The sequence below is a fragment of the Neoarius graeffei genome, chromosome 11 (assembly GCF_027579695.1).
Source record: "Neoarius graeffei isolate fNeoGra1 chromosome 11, fNeoGra1.pri, whole genome shotgun sequence".
Lineage (NCBI taxonomy): Eukaryota > Metazoa > Chordata > Actinopteri > Siluriformes > Ariidae > Neoarius > Neoarius graeffei.
This window is the reverse complement of record NC_083579.1, coordinates 81,309,581-81,327,518: the sequence shown is the minus strand read 5'-3', so window position 1 is coordinate 81,327,518 and position 17,938 is coordinate 81,309,581. Positions and strand designations below refer to the sequence as shown.

At 40.8% G+C, this 17,938-nt stretch overlaps 1 protein-coding gene across 3 annotated transcripts in view; it reads left to right on the top strand.

Annotated features, from left to right (window-relative positions):
- hspa12a (heat shock protein 12A) overlaps positions 1-17,938 on the top strand; it is a 146,002-nt gene that overhangs the window by 105,020 nt on the left and 23,044 nt on the right. For all 3 annotated transcript variants that reach the window (XM_060934795.1, XM_060934793.1, XM_060934794.1), the window contains exons 5-7: positions 3,295-3,399; positions 3,477-3,593; positions 9,505-9,676. In XM_060934795.1, coding sequence (XP_060790778.1) covers positions 3,295-3,399; positions 3,477-3,593; positions 9,505-9,676 — 394 coding nt within the window. The remainder of the gene's footprint in view (positions 1-3,294; positions 3,400-3,476; positions 3,594-9,504; positions 9,677-17,938) is intronic.

Genomic DNA, 17,938 nt, shown 5'->3' with positions numbered 1-17,938 from the left:
TAAAGAGTGGTGAGTTTGTGCACTGGTGGAGAAATGTTCATGAAACAGAAAGGTTTTGAGATGAGATTTGAAGAAAGGAAGAGAAGAGCAGTCATGGAGGGGTTGAGGAAGGGAATTCCAGAGCTTGGGGGCCGTGGCACTGAAGGACCTGCCACCCAGGGTGAGGAACAGCAAGGAGATTATAGCTCGAGGATCTGAGAGAGCAGGATGGAGTATAAGGAGTCAGGAGATCACAGATGTAAGAAGGAGCAAGGTTATGGAGAGCTTTGAAGGTGAGTAGTATAATTTGATATTTAATTCTGGACAGAACAGGTAGCCAGTGAAGCTGAGAAAGAATGGGGGTGATGTGAGCAGATGGTTTGGTCTGGGTGAGGCGTCTCACTGTAGAGTTCTGAATGTATTGTAATCTTTGAAGGGATTTAGTGGGGAGGCCAATGAGAAGGGAGTTACAATAATCTAGGCGGGACATAATGAAGGAGTGGACCAACGTTTGAACATCTCTAGTGGAAAGAAAGGGGCAAAGGCGGGCAATGTTCCGGAGGTGGAAGAAAGCAGTCTTGGTGAGGGATTTAATGTGGGGATTAAAGTTGAGTGAGGGGTCGAGCAGTATTCCACGGTTTCTAACAGGTACAGATTTAACAAGTGCACCGTCGATGTTCAGACTGAAACTGAATGATTTGGACAATGAGGATTTGGGGCCAATAAGCATGATTTCTGTTTTATCTGTGTTAAAGTTTTAGAAAATTATTCTGCATCCACAACTTTAGGTCTGATAGACAGTCATTGAGGGAACTGGGGGAGGGGGGGTCAGTGGGGGAGGATGTAGTGTAGTGAGATATAATTGGATGTCATCAGCGTAGCAATGGAAGTTAAGACCCTAGTTACGAATAATTTGGCCAAGGGGTAGGAAGTATATAAGGAAAAGGAGGGGCCCAAGAACAGACCCCTGGGGGACACCACAAGTAATAAGGGACATGGAGGACTTATGTAGACCCAGTGTGACAAACTGTCGTCTGTTGGTGAGGTAGGACTGAAACCATTGGAGGGCTATGTCTGTGATACCAATATCTGACAGACGGGAGATGAGCGTGTCATGACTGATGGTGTCAAATGCAGCAGATAAGTCAAGGAGAATGAGAAGTGAACCACCATCAGCAGACAGGAGGCGGTCATTTACCACTCGCTGGAGAGCAGTCTCTGTACTGTGATGTGTGCGGAAACCAGACTGAAAGGGCTCATACAGATTGTTTTCAGTGAGAAAGGAATGAAGTTGTGAAGCAACCACTCTTTCCAGTATTTTTGCTAAAAAGGGGAGGTTGGGGATCGGTTGATAATTAGACAGAGAGGTTGGCTCTAAATCAGGCTTCTTTAAAACGGGAGTCACTGCAGCTGTTTTGAGGGCAGCAGGAACAACACCAGAGTCGAGGCATGAATTAACCAACAATGCAGTCGGTTCACAGATGATCATGGAACACGCCTTGAATACAGGAGTAGGGGCGGGGTCAAGCTGACATGAGGAGGAGTTAGACTTAGTGATGATATTAGAGACTGAAAGGGAGTCTACAGTTGTGAAGTGGGTGAGTTTAGGGCCCAGAGGAGGAGAATAGGGGGAGAGAAATAGAGCAGTAGATTGAAAGCACTGGTAAATTTGGTTAATTTTGTCTTCAAAGAAATTTAAGAAAGCCTGATACTGACGCATCACCACCCCCACCCACCCCACCCCCACCCCCATGGGAAAAAAAGTCAAATATCCTCCATCTTTTGGTGCTTGGGGGGGTTCTGACATTGCTAACTATTGTTTGAATCGAATCGTTTGACTTGTTTTTGAGCACATGAGAGGAGAGCGAAGCGGACAGGGATGCTTCTGCATGGTCTTAGTGCCTGCACTCCTAGGTCAACCTTAAAATATGTGTTTGTGGGGGGACTTTCGGGGGGGCGTGGGGTCCCATTGCCCCCCCCGTATAATGGCAGGGGAAACAATGTTCATAACGTTCAGTAAAATTCAGAGAACATATTAAATGGAACTTGAGTTTGTTTTATGAGTGCTGTTGTCTTTGGATGTTGTTAACATTGAAGTGACCTGGTTGATATTAATCAGGTGTCTATAAGCAGTTTTTCTTAGCGCGTGCTAGAAAAGTCATCAAACCTAAAGTGAAAATGTGACCATGATTTGCAATATACATGAAATTATTAATGTAAATGTGCCACACAATTTTTGTAAAAAGATGAAAACAGATGACATTGGTTTATCGAGCAGGAAATGATGTTGAAAAAATGAAAAAGCATCACATCGCTAGCATTGTGTGCATAATTGGAATGGAAATGCAGCCAGTTACTACAATAATGATTAACAAAATACTGTATGTGGGTCATTCTAGAATTCGGGGTACATTTCACGTCTCTGAGATAAACCTTTTTGTTATTTTCCACAAAAGAAAACTTTACTGAATCAGTTTTGAACAATAATGCAAATTATAACAAACTTTGACCAATAGCGATGCTTGATGTACATTTTAGACCCAATTTATCCGTAAAGCATTAACTAAATGACTCCCACCCCTCCCCCCACATTATTGGCCGTCTTCAACTCCTGATTCATCCATTCAACTCCAATAAACAGGAAGTGATTCAGTCTAACACTCTGTTTTTTGGGGTTTATTCTATTAACTGTTATTAAATCAATCGCACAGAAAGTCTATTTTCTGTATTATGTGAAATTTCAGTTATAAAAAAAATATATTTTTTATCCGTCCCAATGTTCTTGTCAACTCTCTTAACTCTGTTATAAAACTGCATAAAATCCACAAAGATGTTTAATACACATGACACCTGCACTGAGTGATGTCACTTCCTCTGGCGGGAAACTTCAGAAAGGCAGTATGTTCTGTTTCTTCGCTCATTAATTTGAACAAAATGTTGAGGATTTTACACCAACAGTAGATTAATTTTTCGTCAACTGTTATTGTGATATTGGAGTGAATCTCTCATTTTTTAAAAACAATAATAGGATTAAAATCCATAAAATTCTGTTTTTAGACATGCCGTGTGGGAGCTAGTTTGAGGTTAGCATGTGGAGTTAAAACACAAAATGGTGGGAAATGTCAACTCTGTTATCAATTCTGTTAATAGATTGCCCAGTTTAATGATGATAACAGAGTTGACTATGACTAACAGAGTCAACACTTAAAATGTACCCACAGTTATAGAACGGGCCACATGCACCCCTGTGAGTTTTATCTCTTCATATGTTAAGCAGCATTAATATGGCTTTTCCTTGTTTATTTTCCTCCTCAGAATCTATCCATCGACACGGACCTGCACGCAGCCAATGGGAAAAAAGTCAAAGCTTTGGATATATTTGCCTACGCTCTGGCCTTCTTCAAGGAACAAGCTGTCAAAGTAAATCGCGTGTATCTGTGTGCAGGGGTTTTAATTTTATTGGTGTCTATCTTACGCTGTGCTCTGATTGGCCGCAGGAGCTGAGTGACCAGGCAGGGGCGGAGTTTGATAACGCTGATGTCAGATGGGTCATCACTGTTCCAGCCATTTGGAAAATGCCGGCAAAGCAGTTCATGAGAGAGGCGGCGTATAAGGTACAGACCCACATGCATGTGTAAAATATCTCACCGATTATAGACAGGACTTCATCTCTCTCTCTCTCTCTTTACGTTTCAATACTAATTCTAAACATGTTCTTACGGGGGCGCCGTGGCTCAGGTGGATAAGGTGCCATACCGGGGACCCGGGTTCGATTCCGGCCCGAGGTCATTTCCCGATCCCTCCCCATGTCTCTCTCCTGCTCATTTCCTGTCTCTACACTGTCCTATCCAATAAAGGTGAAAAAAAAAATCTTTAAAAAAAAACGTTCTTACGAGTCGGAGACGTGTCTTAGGTGTGATGGTGATGTTCTTAAGACGCTTTGTCGTGTTTAATTTCTGGAAGAGTATTTACCACACACAGCTAGCTCCTTCTGTCTTACACACGTTCACAGAAACCTCACTACTTTGCCTGTTTCTCGTTCTCACTACTGGATGGTTTTATCTCCATTAATAGCTCAATATATTTCACAGCCTCCTAGTGGATGGGTTTGGCATTGCAGCCCTCCTGGAGCTCCCTGTAATGATGCTTTAAAGCTACAGAGAAGTGCAATAAAGCTGCATCTTTAACACCAGAGTCTGAGGAGATAAGAGAGCGAATGTCTGAGAAAATAAGAGAAGACAAAAGAAAAAAATGGAGAGACAAAAGGAGGGAAAGTAGGAAGAGATGAAAGGAAGAGGAGTTTGACAGTGATCTCACCCTTTAAGAACACTTGCTTAGATGCTACCACCACCACCATATCCTCTACACCCCCCATATATATATCTCATCTCATCTCATTATCTCTAGCCGCTTTATCCTGTTCTACAGGGTCGCAGGCAAGCTGGATCCTATCCCAGCTGACTACGGGCGAAAGGCGGGGTTCACCCTGGACAAGTCGCCAGGTCATCACAGGGCTGACACATAGACACAGACAACCATTCACACTCACATTCACACCTACGCTCAATTTAGAGTCACCAGTTAACCTAACCTGCATGTCTTTGGACTGTGGGGGAAACCGGAGCACCCGGAGGAAACCCACGCGGACACGGGGAGAACATGCAAACTCCACACAGAAAGGCCCTCGCCGGCCCCGGGGCTCGAACCCAGGACTTTCTTGCTGTGAGGCGACAGCGCTAACCACTACACCACCGTGCCGCCCCCCTATATATATGTGTGTGTATATATATATGTGTATATATATATAGAGAGAGAGATTGTCTGGCTCTTTCTCCCTACTTTCAGATGCAGCACGGTATTGCACTGGTGTGTGTGTGTGTGGGGGGGGGAGTCAAAGTTAGAGGAAAGGGAATACTAAACAGTTATGGAGAGATAGATGAACAAAGGAAGAGAAAGGGAAGATGAAAGAAGGAAAATAAAGGGATGAACAGGTGAAAACACAAGAGAGACCTGGGAAGAGGGGGATGGATGGAGGGAAGAAGAGAGAGGGTGAAGAAGAAAGGAAATATGTGAGGGTGGAAGAACAGATGAGAGAGGGAGAATGAAAGACTGAAATAGGAAGGATGAGTAACGGGGAGGAAGAAAGAAAAGTGAAAGTGTGAAAGAGGGGACAAGGGAGGGATGTGAAAATAAACACATCAGTTTTGTGCCACATTGAGAGATCACACCATATTATAGAAAGACACCCAGAGAGAAAGAAAAGAAGAAGGGAACAAGGAATGGATGGCTGGATGAGTGGATAAATGGATGTTTGGAACAGCAGATCAGGCAGTGTGTAGGGAGTGTAAGGCGTGGCTGTGTCCTCGATGCTTACTGCTGGCACGGGGGAGGGGCGGAGTGTTGCAGCAAGAAGGAGATAAAGAACAAATGGAAGAGCGATAATTAGAGAGAGAGAGAACTACACTCTAGAGAGCCCTGGGGTAAAAATGTCTCTCTACCTGTCTGGAATAGAGAGCACTGTAGCTTAAACATGGATGTTCCTCACAGTGTTTGGGAAAAGGACACTGAAGTCATGGTGGAGAGCCAGCGGCATACAAACCTGGATTTTACACACTTCTATTTTTATACACAGAACATAATTGGGGGGGAATGAGGGCAGACTAGAAAATGCTCCCAATTCCCTTTTCCAAAATGACTTTTATATTTAGATTAATAATAATAATAATAACTACAACCCCGATTCCAAAAAAGTTGGGACAAAGTACAAATTGTAAATAAAAACGGAATGCAATGATGTGGAAGTTTCAAAATTCCATATTTTATTCAGAATAGAACATAGATGACATATCAAATGTTTAAACTGAGAAAATGTATCATTTAAAGAGAAAAATTAGGTGATTTTAAATTTCATGACAACAACACATCTCAAAAAAGTTGGGACAAGGCCATGTTTCCCACTGTGAGACATCCCCTTTTCTCTTTACAACAGTCTGTAAACGTCTGGGGACTGAGGAGACAAGTTGCTCAAGTTTAGGGATAGGAATGTTAACCCATTCTTGTCTAATGTAGGATTCTAGTTGCTCAACTGTCTTAGGTCTTTTTTGTCGTATCTTCCGTTTTATGATGCGCCAAATGTTTTCTATGGGTGAAAGATCTGGACTGCAGGCTGGCCAGTTCAGTACCCGGACCCTTCTTCTACGCAGCCATGATGCTGTAATTGATGCAGTATGTGGTTTGGCATTGTCATGTTGGAAAATGCAAGGTCTTCCCTGAAAGAGACGTCGTCTGGATGGGAGCATATGTTGCTCTAGAACCTGGATATACCTTTCAGCATTGATGGTGTCTTTCCAGATGTGTAAGCTGCCCATGCCACACGCACTAATGCAACCCCATACCATCAGAGATGCAGGCTTCTGAACTGAGCGCTGATAACAACTCAGGTCGTCCTTCTCCTCTTTAGTCCGAATGACACGGCGTCCCTGATTTCCATAAAGAACTTCAAATTTTGATTCGTCTGACCACAGAACAGTTTTCCACTTTGCCACAGTCCATTTTAAATGAGCCTTGGCCCAGAGAAGACGTCTGCGCTTCTGGATCATGTTTAGATACGGCTTCTTCTTTGAACTATAGAGTTTTAGCTGGCAACGGCGGATGGCACGGTGAATTGTGTTCACAGATAATGTTCTCTGGAAATATTCCTGAGCCCATTTTGTGATTTCCAATACAGAAGCATGCCTGTATGTGATGCAGTGCCGTCTAAGGGCCCGAAGATCACGGGCACCCAGTATGGTTTTCCGGCCTTGACCCTTACGCACAGAGATTCTTCCAGATTCTCTGAATCTTTTGATGATATTATGCACTGTAGATGATGATATGTTCAAACTCTTTGCAATTTTACACTGTCGAACTCCTTTCTGATATTGCTCCACTATTTGTCGGCGCAGAATTAGGGGGATTGGTGATCCTCTTCCCATCTTTACTTCTGAGAGCCGCTGCCACTCCAAGATGCTCTTTTTATACCCAGTCATGTTAATGACCTATTGCCAATTGACCTAATGAGTTGCAATTTGGTCCTCCAGCTGTTCCTTTTTTGTACCTTTAACTTTTCCAGCCTCTTATTGCCCCGTCCCAACTTTTTTGAGATGTGTTGCTGTCATGAAATTTCAAATGAGCCAATATTTGGCATGAAATTTCAAAATGTCTCACTTTCGACATTTGATATGTTGTCTATGTTCTATTGTGAATACAATATCAGTTTTTGAGATTTGTAAATTATTGCATTCCATTTTTATTTACAATTTGTACTTTGTCCCAACTTTTTTGGAATCGGGGTTGTAGATAGAGACTATGACTAAAGTCACAGTAATTTGTGCTGGCTGTTACAAACTGGGACGTCTGGTCACTGTACCCTATAGATCTGGAACAGTCAGAGATCGAGAATGACGCTTAGTGAGGAAAAGTTACGCCCTGCAGCCATGAACAAAATATAAATTAATTAATTGGGGGGGGACCTGATTGAAAGACTGATCAGCACCAAAAGTCATAGCAACGTAATTCAGCCCAGAGTTATTCATGTGAAATTTGGTGATGATTGATTTGGTTGAAAACTGAGGGAGAAATAGTGTCCTAAAAATGTTAGAAGGATGATGATGATGATGATGATGATAGAAGAGGAAAGTAGAAAGATCCTGAGTGAGAGTAACAACTTGTGCGAGTGCTGCTAGCACAAATAAATAACAATAAGAAGAATCGTCATTACTCCTAATGTATAAAGTGCATTTTAAGTTTCTTTACAGGGAAACTCTGGGATGTTTTTAACCTGGGCTCTATTTTCCCATCTCTTTGGGTTGAAATATTTATTAGAGAAAAAAAAGATTGAAATTGGTGCAGAATTGAGTTAGAACACGAGAACTGGCAACCACAAAACAGCTGTCCAGTGTAATCCTATGGGGCAATCATCTGCGTTAACCTAAACCGTTATTTCTCACCGCTGACGGGCTCATCACATTGTAATAAATGTCGGATAACATGAAAAGGATCCAAGCAGAGATGCACCTGGGTCTGTTTACCTCAATAACTGTAAAGAAACTATAGAACATGGCTGTTTCTACACATCTCCAAATTCATCCTCGAGCACTTGACGCGTTCTCGCTTCTGGAAAGGTGTGAGCAACCTGGGAATCCATCTGGCAGACACCTTATGCATATGCAGATGGTCATGAATGATAGTTTCCACAGACCCTGTACTAATCTTGACCTCTTGGGCTATTTGGCGAATAGTAATGCGCCAATCTTCCAAAATGGCAGCCTCACCTTGACGGACAGATGCCTCATCAATGGCAGAAGGGAGGCAGCCAGGTCTGGGAGCTGTTTCCACAGACTTCCGGCCATGTTTGAATTCACGATGCCAGCGTTTTACAAGGTCATATGATGGGGCATTATCACCATAAGTTTCTTTCATTTCATCAAAAGTCTCCTGTGGTGTGCGTCCTTTCAAATACAAAAACCGGATCACTGCGCGACACTCAACAGGCTCCATTTCACACCTGACTCAGTTCAAACACGTGTAAATCAGAAACCACAATTAGTTCAGAGCTGTAATTTGCCACATAACCCATAGAGATATAAATCATTGCACATGCAAAATTTCAGCTAGATCAGACAACTGGAAGTGGGTCAGGGGCATTACTTATTGAACGCCCCTCGTATTATTATTATTATCTTTCTATTCTTCCAGTCTCTGACGCAGTGCCACATTCAGTGCCTGTAATCGATTATTGTTGATTATTGATAATTGACTGCAGGCACTGAATGGGGGGCTAGAGGAAGGTAAGACCCAGGTGGATCTCTGTGGGGATCATTTTAATATTATTACACGTTTATAAAATAAAGAACCTTTCAAAGCAGTTTACTTTGATGCGGATATTTGCCCCATAGGGTTACATTATATTTATCTCCAGTTATAGTGTCCTAACTAATTACCGGACCGATTTCAATCGATTTTGTCCCTAATAAAAATCTGGACCCAAAAACAGGACTAAGGTATTTATTTATTTATTTATTTATTTATTTTATTTTAAAAAATGGAAAAATAAATCCAAGAATTTTCTTTTAAGTAATTTGACCCCACATGAATTTTTACTGTAAAGAAAAACAATCAGTATTTTTATCTGAATGTCCTTTAAATCCCCTTGAAATCAGTACACAACATATTTTTACTCTTTGATGAGATGATTTGTTTTTCAGTAATCTCTCATCGAAATGCAGCGATACTTGAAGCTTGTAAATGTCTTCTGATTTCTTTACTAACTCACCGTGTTGGGGAAATAATAATAACCATTAATATCGTCATCATTCTTATAGCTCCTCCCAAAGTACACATCGTGCAAAAAAAAGAACCTGAGATTGTTTTACTCGTGTCGGAGAAAGAGAAATGTGTAATCATTCAGTTTCATATTATCTTTAACATTCAGCACTGGCTTTGCTTTTTTCTTTGATTTTTTTTTTTTTTTGTGGGTGTGTATAGGCAGGTCTGGCTTCACGGGAAAACCCTGAACAGCTCATCATCTCACTGGAACCTGAGGCCGCCTCCATCTACTGCCGCAAGCTCCGCCTACATCAGATGGTCGACCTCGGCGATAAGACATCCATCAATGGCTACAGCCCGACTGAGAACGTGGGGGCGGGGATGGTGCAGGGTTGGTACCACCTACCTTTTCTCACTCTCTCACTCACACACACACACACACACACACACACACACATACATACATACATACATACATACGCGCACACACACCTGAAAGTTGAGTATAAAATAAACCATCACCTTTAGAGGATCTTAGGGGAGCTTTAGAGGCTTTTCTTTTTCCTTTTTCACTGTGAGTGAGTCATATTTTCACCTTTATTATCTCATCTCATTATCTCTAGCCGCTTTATCCTGTTCTACAGGGTCGCAGGCTGACTACAGGCGAAAGGCGGGGTACACCCTGGACAAGTCGCCAGGTCATCACAGGGCTGACACATAGACACAGACAACCATTCACACTCACATTCACACCTACGCTCAATTTAGAGTCACCAGTTAACCTAACCTGCATGTCTTTGGACTGTGGGGGAAACCGGAGCACCCGGAGGAAACCCACGTGGACATGGGGAGAACATGCAAACTCCGCACAGAAAGGCCCTCGCCGGCCCCGGGGCTCAAACCCGGACCTTCTTGCTGTGAGGTGACAGCGCTAACCACTACACCACCATGCCGCCCCACCTTTATTATATTTTAGATTAATATTAAGAAGGTGAATAAGTTATTCCACAAAATTGAGTCGTACATGAGCTAATGGGCGACGAGGGGCGTAGCACCAAATTGTCCTTAATCCATGTACGACGAGATTGAGTGGAATAACTGTTTTATTCTATCCACATTCACTGGATTTTGAGAAACAGAGCATTTTTATTTTTTGCAAATTCGATAAATAAAAACGCATATAAAACGTCCAACAAAATCCATCAAAGATGAAGAATGTAAACAAGCTGACAAAATGACAGGAACAGTTTATGAAAAATGCAATAATAATTCTTGAAAAATAAAAAAAGATGCTTTCTTACCATCAAATACTTTTATTTTGTTGCTTTTTTTGTATTTTTTGTGGTTTTCTTCTTCAGGATTTTTTTTGGTGGTTGGCAAACCAACTTAAAGGTGCATTACCGCCACCGGCTGGGCTGGAGTGTGGAACAGGAGATATTCGGGGGGAAACGGAAAAACAAAAAACTATATTCTTTTAGCTATTTCTGTTTCTTTTAAATACTTGATAATTTTTGGGGGTTTTGTTTTTGAGTAGAGTTTTTATTTTGTCCTTGGTTGGCTCAGCAACACGCTCCGCCATTTTGTTTTTCTCTCCTCATGGTATATGAGCTGATATCCTAGTAGTAGAGTAGCTAATCAGAGCGTGCGATTGCTCATATCCAGTGAATGTAGAGAGAATAAAAATATATAAAATGTTGACACCAGTGTTTTAGTGTGAAATACGCCACTGGTATTTTTCATCCGAGCTCCATCCGGGACATGGAGAACCAAAACCGGGACATAAATCTCAATCTGTCACTCGTGAGGAAATCGATGAATTGTTTTGTTTTGATAAATTTGGGGACTTTTTGTTTGTGAATGTGTCGATATACAGTAATAAAAAGAAAAATCACATGTTTGCTTGAAGATATGAAGCTTATCTTCTTGTGTTGAAAAACTCACATTTTTGGTACAAAATACATCGCGGATCTGAGTGACATACTTCCTGATATTCCACTCGGATGACGTCACTCCCAGTGTTTTCCCGCGTGTTGTCAAAATGGTGAACCGGTTCAAATTTAAAATTCTTTTGATTAACTTGTGTACTTTTTTTTGTTGATGCATCCATATAAATGCAGTTATGCACATTTTAGAATAGGTATTAAATAAACATTGCGTTTTTCTTAACACTGCTACAGAAGATTAGTTACATTTGAGGGCTTGTTATGCTAAAGATGTAGACATTCTTGTGTTCCTATTCAGAATTTCTTATACACAAACTAAAACGTGTTGATTTTAGTAAGACTTTAAAATTTTGATCAAAGTCAAGCAAATAACCTTAAATACCATGGCGACTGATTTATTACACTGGTGGCAGAATGATCAAGAACAAGGTTTTCTTGTTTAAGTACTGAAACCCCCTCCTGATGACACACATTGGAGATGGATATACATGTTGGACGAGTATAGCATGTCTTTCTGATGGTAAATCAGTAAAGCTGCCATGCAGGTGCTGGTATCAGGTCTGATATCAGAAACCTGATGATATCAGCAGCTCCGTAGGTTTTTACTGGCCCACAGAAACGCTGTGTCGCCTGGAAGAAAGAGATCATCGACCAGGGAGCTGTAGATTCACCCAAAACCTCAGGGCAGAGAGATGGAAAGATGGAATAAGAGAGAGTTAGATCATATACTTTATCATTTGTTATTTAATTCTGTTTTAAAATAAATGCATATTTAATTAATTTCTAGAAGATTAGAAATTGACCAATATTTAAATATTTATCTTTGGAGGCGAAATTAATTCAAATTGGATGACTATGTTCTTGGTCTTCTCTGTTCTCTATAGCCACGCATGTCTATAGGCCATGGCTCTTGATATATATATATCAGCTCCGTTACACAAAGAGTGGCTCTGACACAATATGCCGCCATCTTGGCCCTGTCAATAACTAACACACACACACACTATATTACATTACAGGCATTTAGCAGATGCTCTTATCCAGAGTGATGTACAACACACCCAGAGCAGCCTGGGGAGCAGTGTGTGATTACCACTGATTACCAATATGCCGCCATCTTGGTTTACCATGTTTCCACTGTTCAGATAATGTACACTCCTTGGACACTTTAACAGGAATATCATGTTGATCCCTGTTCTTGGCTGCAGGAGTGGAACCCAAGGTGTTCTTCTGCTGTTGCATGCTGAGATGCTTTTCTGCTCACCACGGTTGTAAAGAGTGATTATATGAGTTACTATATCCTTCTTTAACTATTGAATTATACAGCTGCCATTAGACTTCCATTATAAGTGAGTTTTGAGATGAAGAGATTTCTGTTCTTTTCTCTGAACAGGGAAATGTAGAGAAGTTTCTTTGTGGTAATCAAACATGCATTACAGACACAGTGGAGCAGAATGAAGCTAAAATAAAGGTGGACGGAGGATTGGTAGATGTGTAGCAGGTTAAATATTCATGCAGTGTGATTCCTTTCATTTTCTTTGTGCCATGATGCTGCTCAATATTGCCCTGCCAATAACTAACACACACACACTACATTACATTACAGGCCTTTAGCAGACGCTCTTATCCAGAGTGATGTACAACACACCCAGAGCAGCCTGGGGAGCAGATGGGGGTTTGGTGCCTTGCTCAAAGGCACTTCAGCCATTCCTGCTGGTCCAGGGAATCGAATCAGCAACCTTTTGGTCCCAAAGCTGCTACTTATACTACAAAGCATTAGGCCATGGCTCTTGATATATATACCAGCTCCGTTACACAAAAAGTGGCTCTGACACACTGCTCATGTTTTATTTGTTGATCAGTAAATGAAATGCATCATTGCCAGTCTGAGGTGAGAGAGCCTTGAACCTACAGAAGTGCATTTTTAGAAGTGAAAATTTCCAGAGGACGTTTATTGGAAAAAAAATTTTTTTTTTGTTTAATTCCTCCATAAATGTATTTATCCTGAATATATCCAGTGCAGTGCTGCTGAAATCTTGTTAAGTGCTGACTGGGGATTTTACATCCACTTATGTGAGATGAACCATTGATAGTCAGACAGCACTGACGTTGGCCATTTGACACCTCGTGTTTCTGGAAGAGGTGAAGCGTGAACTTAATGAGAGCTGTGGACACGGAGGTGTTTCCTGGTGAACAAACCACTAATAACTAAAATTCTAAGGTTTGCAGAAGAGCGACTCTGTTCATGTGACCTACATCAAGTGCAAATGCAGTGACAGGTGAGGAACAATATCATAATCAATTTGAAAGTACCAGTCAAAAGTTTGTATACCTTCTAATTCAATGTTTTTTCTTTACCGTTATTAATTAAAAGACACTTCTTCATGTCTTCAAGTAATGATGGATGTCATTTCTCTTTACTTAGTTGTTCGGTTCTTGGTGTACAGTAGTATGGATTACTACAGTTGTGGAACAGGGATATTTTATTATTTGTATTTTTATTATTTACTGTTTGACCTCGCACACATTAAGAAGGTAAGAAACTCGTCCACTAATGACCTTTTGACGAGACACACCTGTTAATTGAACAGCGTTCCAGGTGACTCCCTCATGAAGCTGGTTAAGAGAATGACAGTAGTGTACAAAGCGTCATCAAGGGAAACGCTGGATACACTGAAGAATCTAAAATATGATCTATATCAAATATAATTTTTTTTTTACCACATAATTCCATATACAGTACCAGTCAAAAGTTTGTAGTCCCCTACTCATTCATAGGTTATTTATTTATTTATTTATTTATTTATTTATTTTTGTATGTTGACTATTTTCTCTATTGTAGAACAATACTGACGACATCAAAACTATGAAATAACATATGAGGAAATATATATCTCCTCTCATTATCTGTAGCTGCTGTTTATCCTGTTCTACAGGGTCGCGGGCAAGCTGGATCCTATCCCAGCTGACTACGGGTGAAAGGCGGGGTTCACCCTGGACAAGTCGCCAGGTCATCACAGGGCTGACACATAGACACAGAGATGCCTACTAGTACGGATTGGCCGTATTTTGTACGGAAAAGTTACGTAAATACGATGTTACGGCAAACAGTGTTATTCTGTACGGAATTATTATAAAGTCTTAAAAAATTCCAGTGAGTTGTTTTTAAATGTCCAAGCGACTTTTTCAATCCATGCGTGATTCACGGCTATTTATTTTTACGACAACCGCACATGCTGTGAGTGACATGCGCAGATACCGCACGTTTGTTTGCACTATTTTCGTTCGGCATAGGTCTCAGCATAGACATAATAAACATAGACGCCGCATTCTGCGTAGAATCGTACGTCATCCTCGCCGCCATATTGGATGTGGCAAAGTGGAGATTCTTCAACCGTCTCTGGTATAGCGTCTCTACAGTGAACACTTCAGAACGGAGGATTTTGACAGAACAGGTCAGACAGTCAGGATCAGAGAGGGAGCTGCTCCTTCAGTCTTCAGTTTCCCAGCTCATCTCCACCGGGTAGGTGTAGAGTTATAAGCAGTGAGAATTAGAGAATACAGTGCCACACTATGATGAACGTTTTTGAACGTATGATGAATGTTTTTAACCTTTCTGAATGTGAAGGAATCAGTGATGTAGTTTGTTTTGGTATGGCGTTAGAACCTGGCCGAACTCAGTTTGGCGCTCATTCAGCTCACTTTATTCAGCGAGAGCAGGTCTGTGTGGTGACTCAATAAATAAAACAGTACATTTTTATTTTCATTCACTATTTCCAATTTTTCTACTATTTCCATCATTTATCATATTCAGTCTTGTAGGTTGGTTATTGTGGCCTCAGGTTTTGGTAGCTTGCTACGGTATGCTGACTGATTAGCTTACCTGAGCTATCTATCGCGTATCTGTCGCTAGTTTGCAGTGTACAGGGGATTTCGCACACTATTTATAACCATCACATTAAAAGTTATACGTGTTGTTTTGATGCCTGTTTGTTTCCCAAATATATACGTGCGTGTCTTAATGGGTGAATAAAAGGCATCGAGTTAAATATTATTGTAGAAAGGGGCTTTATGAAGTTCAGTCCATTTACTTGCATTGGTTTACGGGGAAGATTTGCCACATCCAATATGACGGACACTCTGACGTATCCCAGCATCGGGCCACCAGCTCAATGCGGCATCTATGTTTATATGTCTATGGGTTTCAGGTGTTCCTCCCACGATATGCGGTAGAATGGCCGTGCATTACACCCAGTCAAAAGGGCAATGGATACGCGCACTGCAAACTGTGTAGAACTGACATTAACATCACTCATGGTGGTCGCGATGACTGCAGGCAGCATGTCAACTCCAAAAAAGATCTGGAGTATGCTGAAATGGCGAGTCAGGCGGAAAGTAAATCTGGGGGTATCCAGCAGTTTTTTACGAAATCTGTGGATGAAAAGACACGGAACGTGACACGTGATGAAGCGGTGATGGTTGACCTATGCTTGGAGTGCCATGAAATGTGAGTTAAACTTATTCAGTTTCTTTTTACATGTATGATTTTTATTCACTGAAATATCAAACACTGGCTGTACTTCTTTAATTCAAAGTCTTTTCAGTGTTGCAAGTACAAATGTACATGTAGATCAGTGGCGGCTGGTAGTCTTTCAAACAGGGGAGGCTGGTCGGTTATGATATTTCCAGATTTTAAAAGAAAAAAGAAAAAACATCAATTTTGCCCATACTCTTGCCTCTGATCTGGCTGATTGTTGGCAGGGTCACAAACTGTGAAATAACAGGTTCTTTTGGCCCATTAGCCTACTGTCCAATATACATGATGGTGGTGTTGGGGGGGAGGGTATATTTTAACATTTTATATTTTAAAATTGTGGCATGTTGTTTAAAAATCGATCATTATTGAAAGCAGCTCTTTGTCAGGAACCTCAGCAGTAACAGCAGAGTGTTCTGGAATAGGCACAAGCACTGACCTTGGGGAGCCAAACATAGAGCTGGGGGCCACACATTTCATTCAATGACACTTTCCCTATATTTTACTTATTTTGACTGAGAAATGTTTTATTGACAATTTTGATAACCCTTCACTTTTAATCCAGGTCTGTAGTGTGAAATGTTCTCGGCTGTGTTTTTGTTTAAAAATGTTTTCCAAATTGTAGCTGTGTTTAATTCATATCCAGAAAAATATATATTCCAATATAATATACTCAGCATAAACATTTTAAATAGATTCTATATTTTTGGTCCATCCATATCATATTACTAAAGTAGCCTATTTACTGTTGTTGATGTGGGTCACTTGCTGTTAGCCAATTCACTTTCTCATACCAGGAGAGCTGAAAGGAACGAGTATTATTCCCGACCTTTTTCACCAAGTCAATTTGAGGCGTTGGTCTACCCTGCTCTTTCATTTTAATTTTTTCCTCGAAAGGAAGACTGGCAAATGGCTTCGCCAAAATTAAATCAGCAATGCTTGGCATCCGTGCGCAGCTTTCTTGCTAGCTGACTAGCCCCCTCAAGTTCAAGTTCAGTCACTCAAATAAACGACATTTCTGGAACTAAGATAGCAAACTTGACAACACTATATTTACACTTTATTTACAGTGAAAATATATACAAACTAAAAAAGCTGGCAGAAACCGTATGTAATGAATGAAATCGAAATGTAAGCTGATCTCTTACAATACACCACAGCACTTGCGAATCCGCATGGGACTGAACTGAGATTCACCGCTACCTGTCTATAGTTGAAACGAGCTGTCAATCAAAGAAAATATCCGGCCGCTTTCACCAATCACCAGTCTCCTCGCGGAAACTGCCATGTCCCTCCCACTGTGAGGCTGGGAGTCCGTAGGCGGGCATTTTCGCAGTATTTGTCCAATAATCGTCTTGCATTTTGAGATTGAAAAGTGCAGAGCTCCCAAATGCCATTGAAGTCCACTGAGGCTGGGCTGCATCGCGCTGTCACGAGGGGGAAAAACTCACGCACACATTAGGCGAACTGGGGAAAGTTATAACGGAATGATTTCGCACTGTAGTGGGTTGAGCACACATATTTCTATGATTCTGGATCTGAAATAGCAATGTTATAAGGTCGGCTATAACATAAGCCTAGCGCAATTCATCCTACACGATGTTCGTCATTTTTAGAGGAGGCTGAGCCTCCCTCGTTGTCTTAGAGCAATCGCCCGTGATGTAGTATGATCAAAAACAGAATTTTATGATTAGTGTTGTTGGGATTGTGGCAAAAAATTGATCATTCCACTGTTTTAAATACAATTATAAATGTCATTTTATTCAGTGTCTCTTCTGAAGCATTATGCTGAAGTATTTATATATTGGGACATTAAGATAACAATGTCGGACTCTCTTTGGCATGAAATAAGAAATTTTTTAAAAATTTTATTAGAATCTGTTAACAGGTAGAACATTTTTGCCAGGCAATATAATATAATACTTTTGAGGAGTTACATTCAATACCAATGATTGGTAGTCAACCGTAATGTCTGCAAACAGGGAACACTATTGTATTTATAAAAATGTGATATATTGTATGCTCTAGAAATTTGTTGAGTGGAAATTCAATTGAGATGGCTGCTCGTGTTTTGTTTATTCAATTCACACAAAACAGTACTTTTTAATAATTTAAATGTTAAACATATTGGTATATACACCTCTTTATAATGGAAATGCGCATAAATTAATGTTAC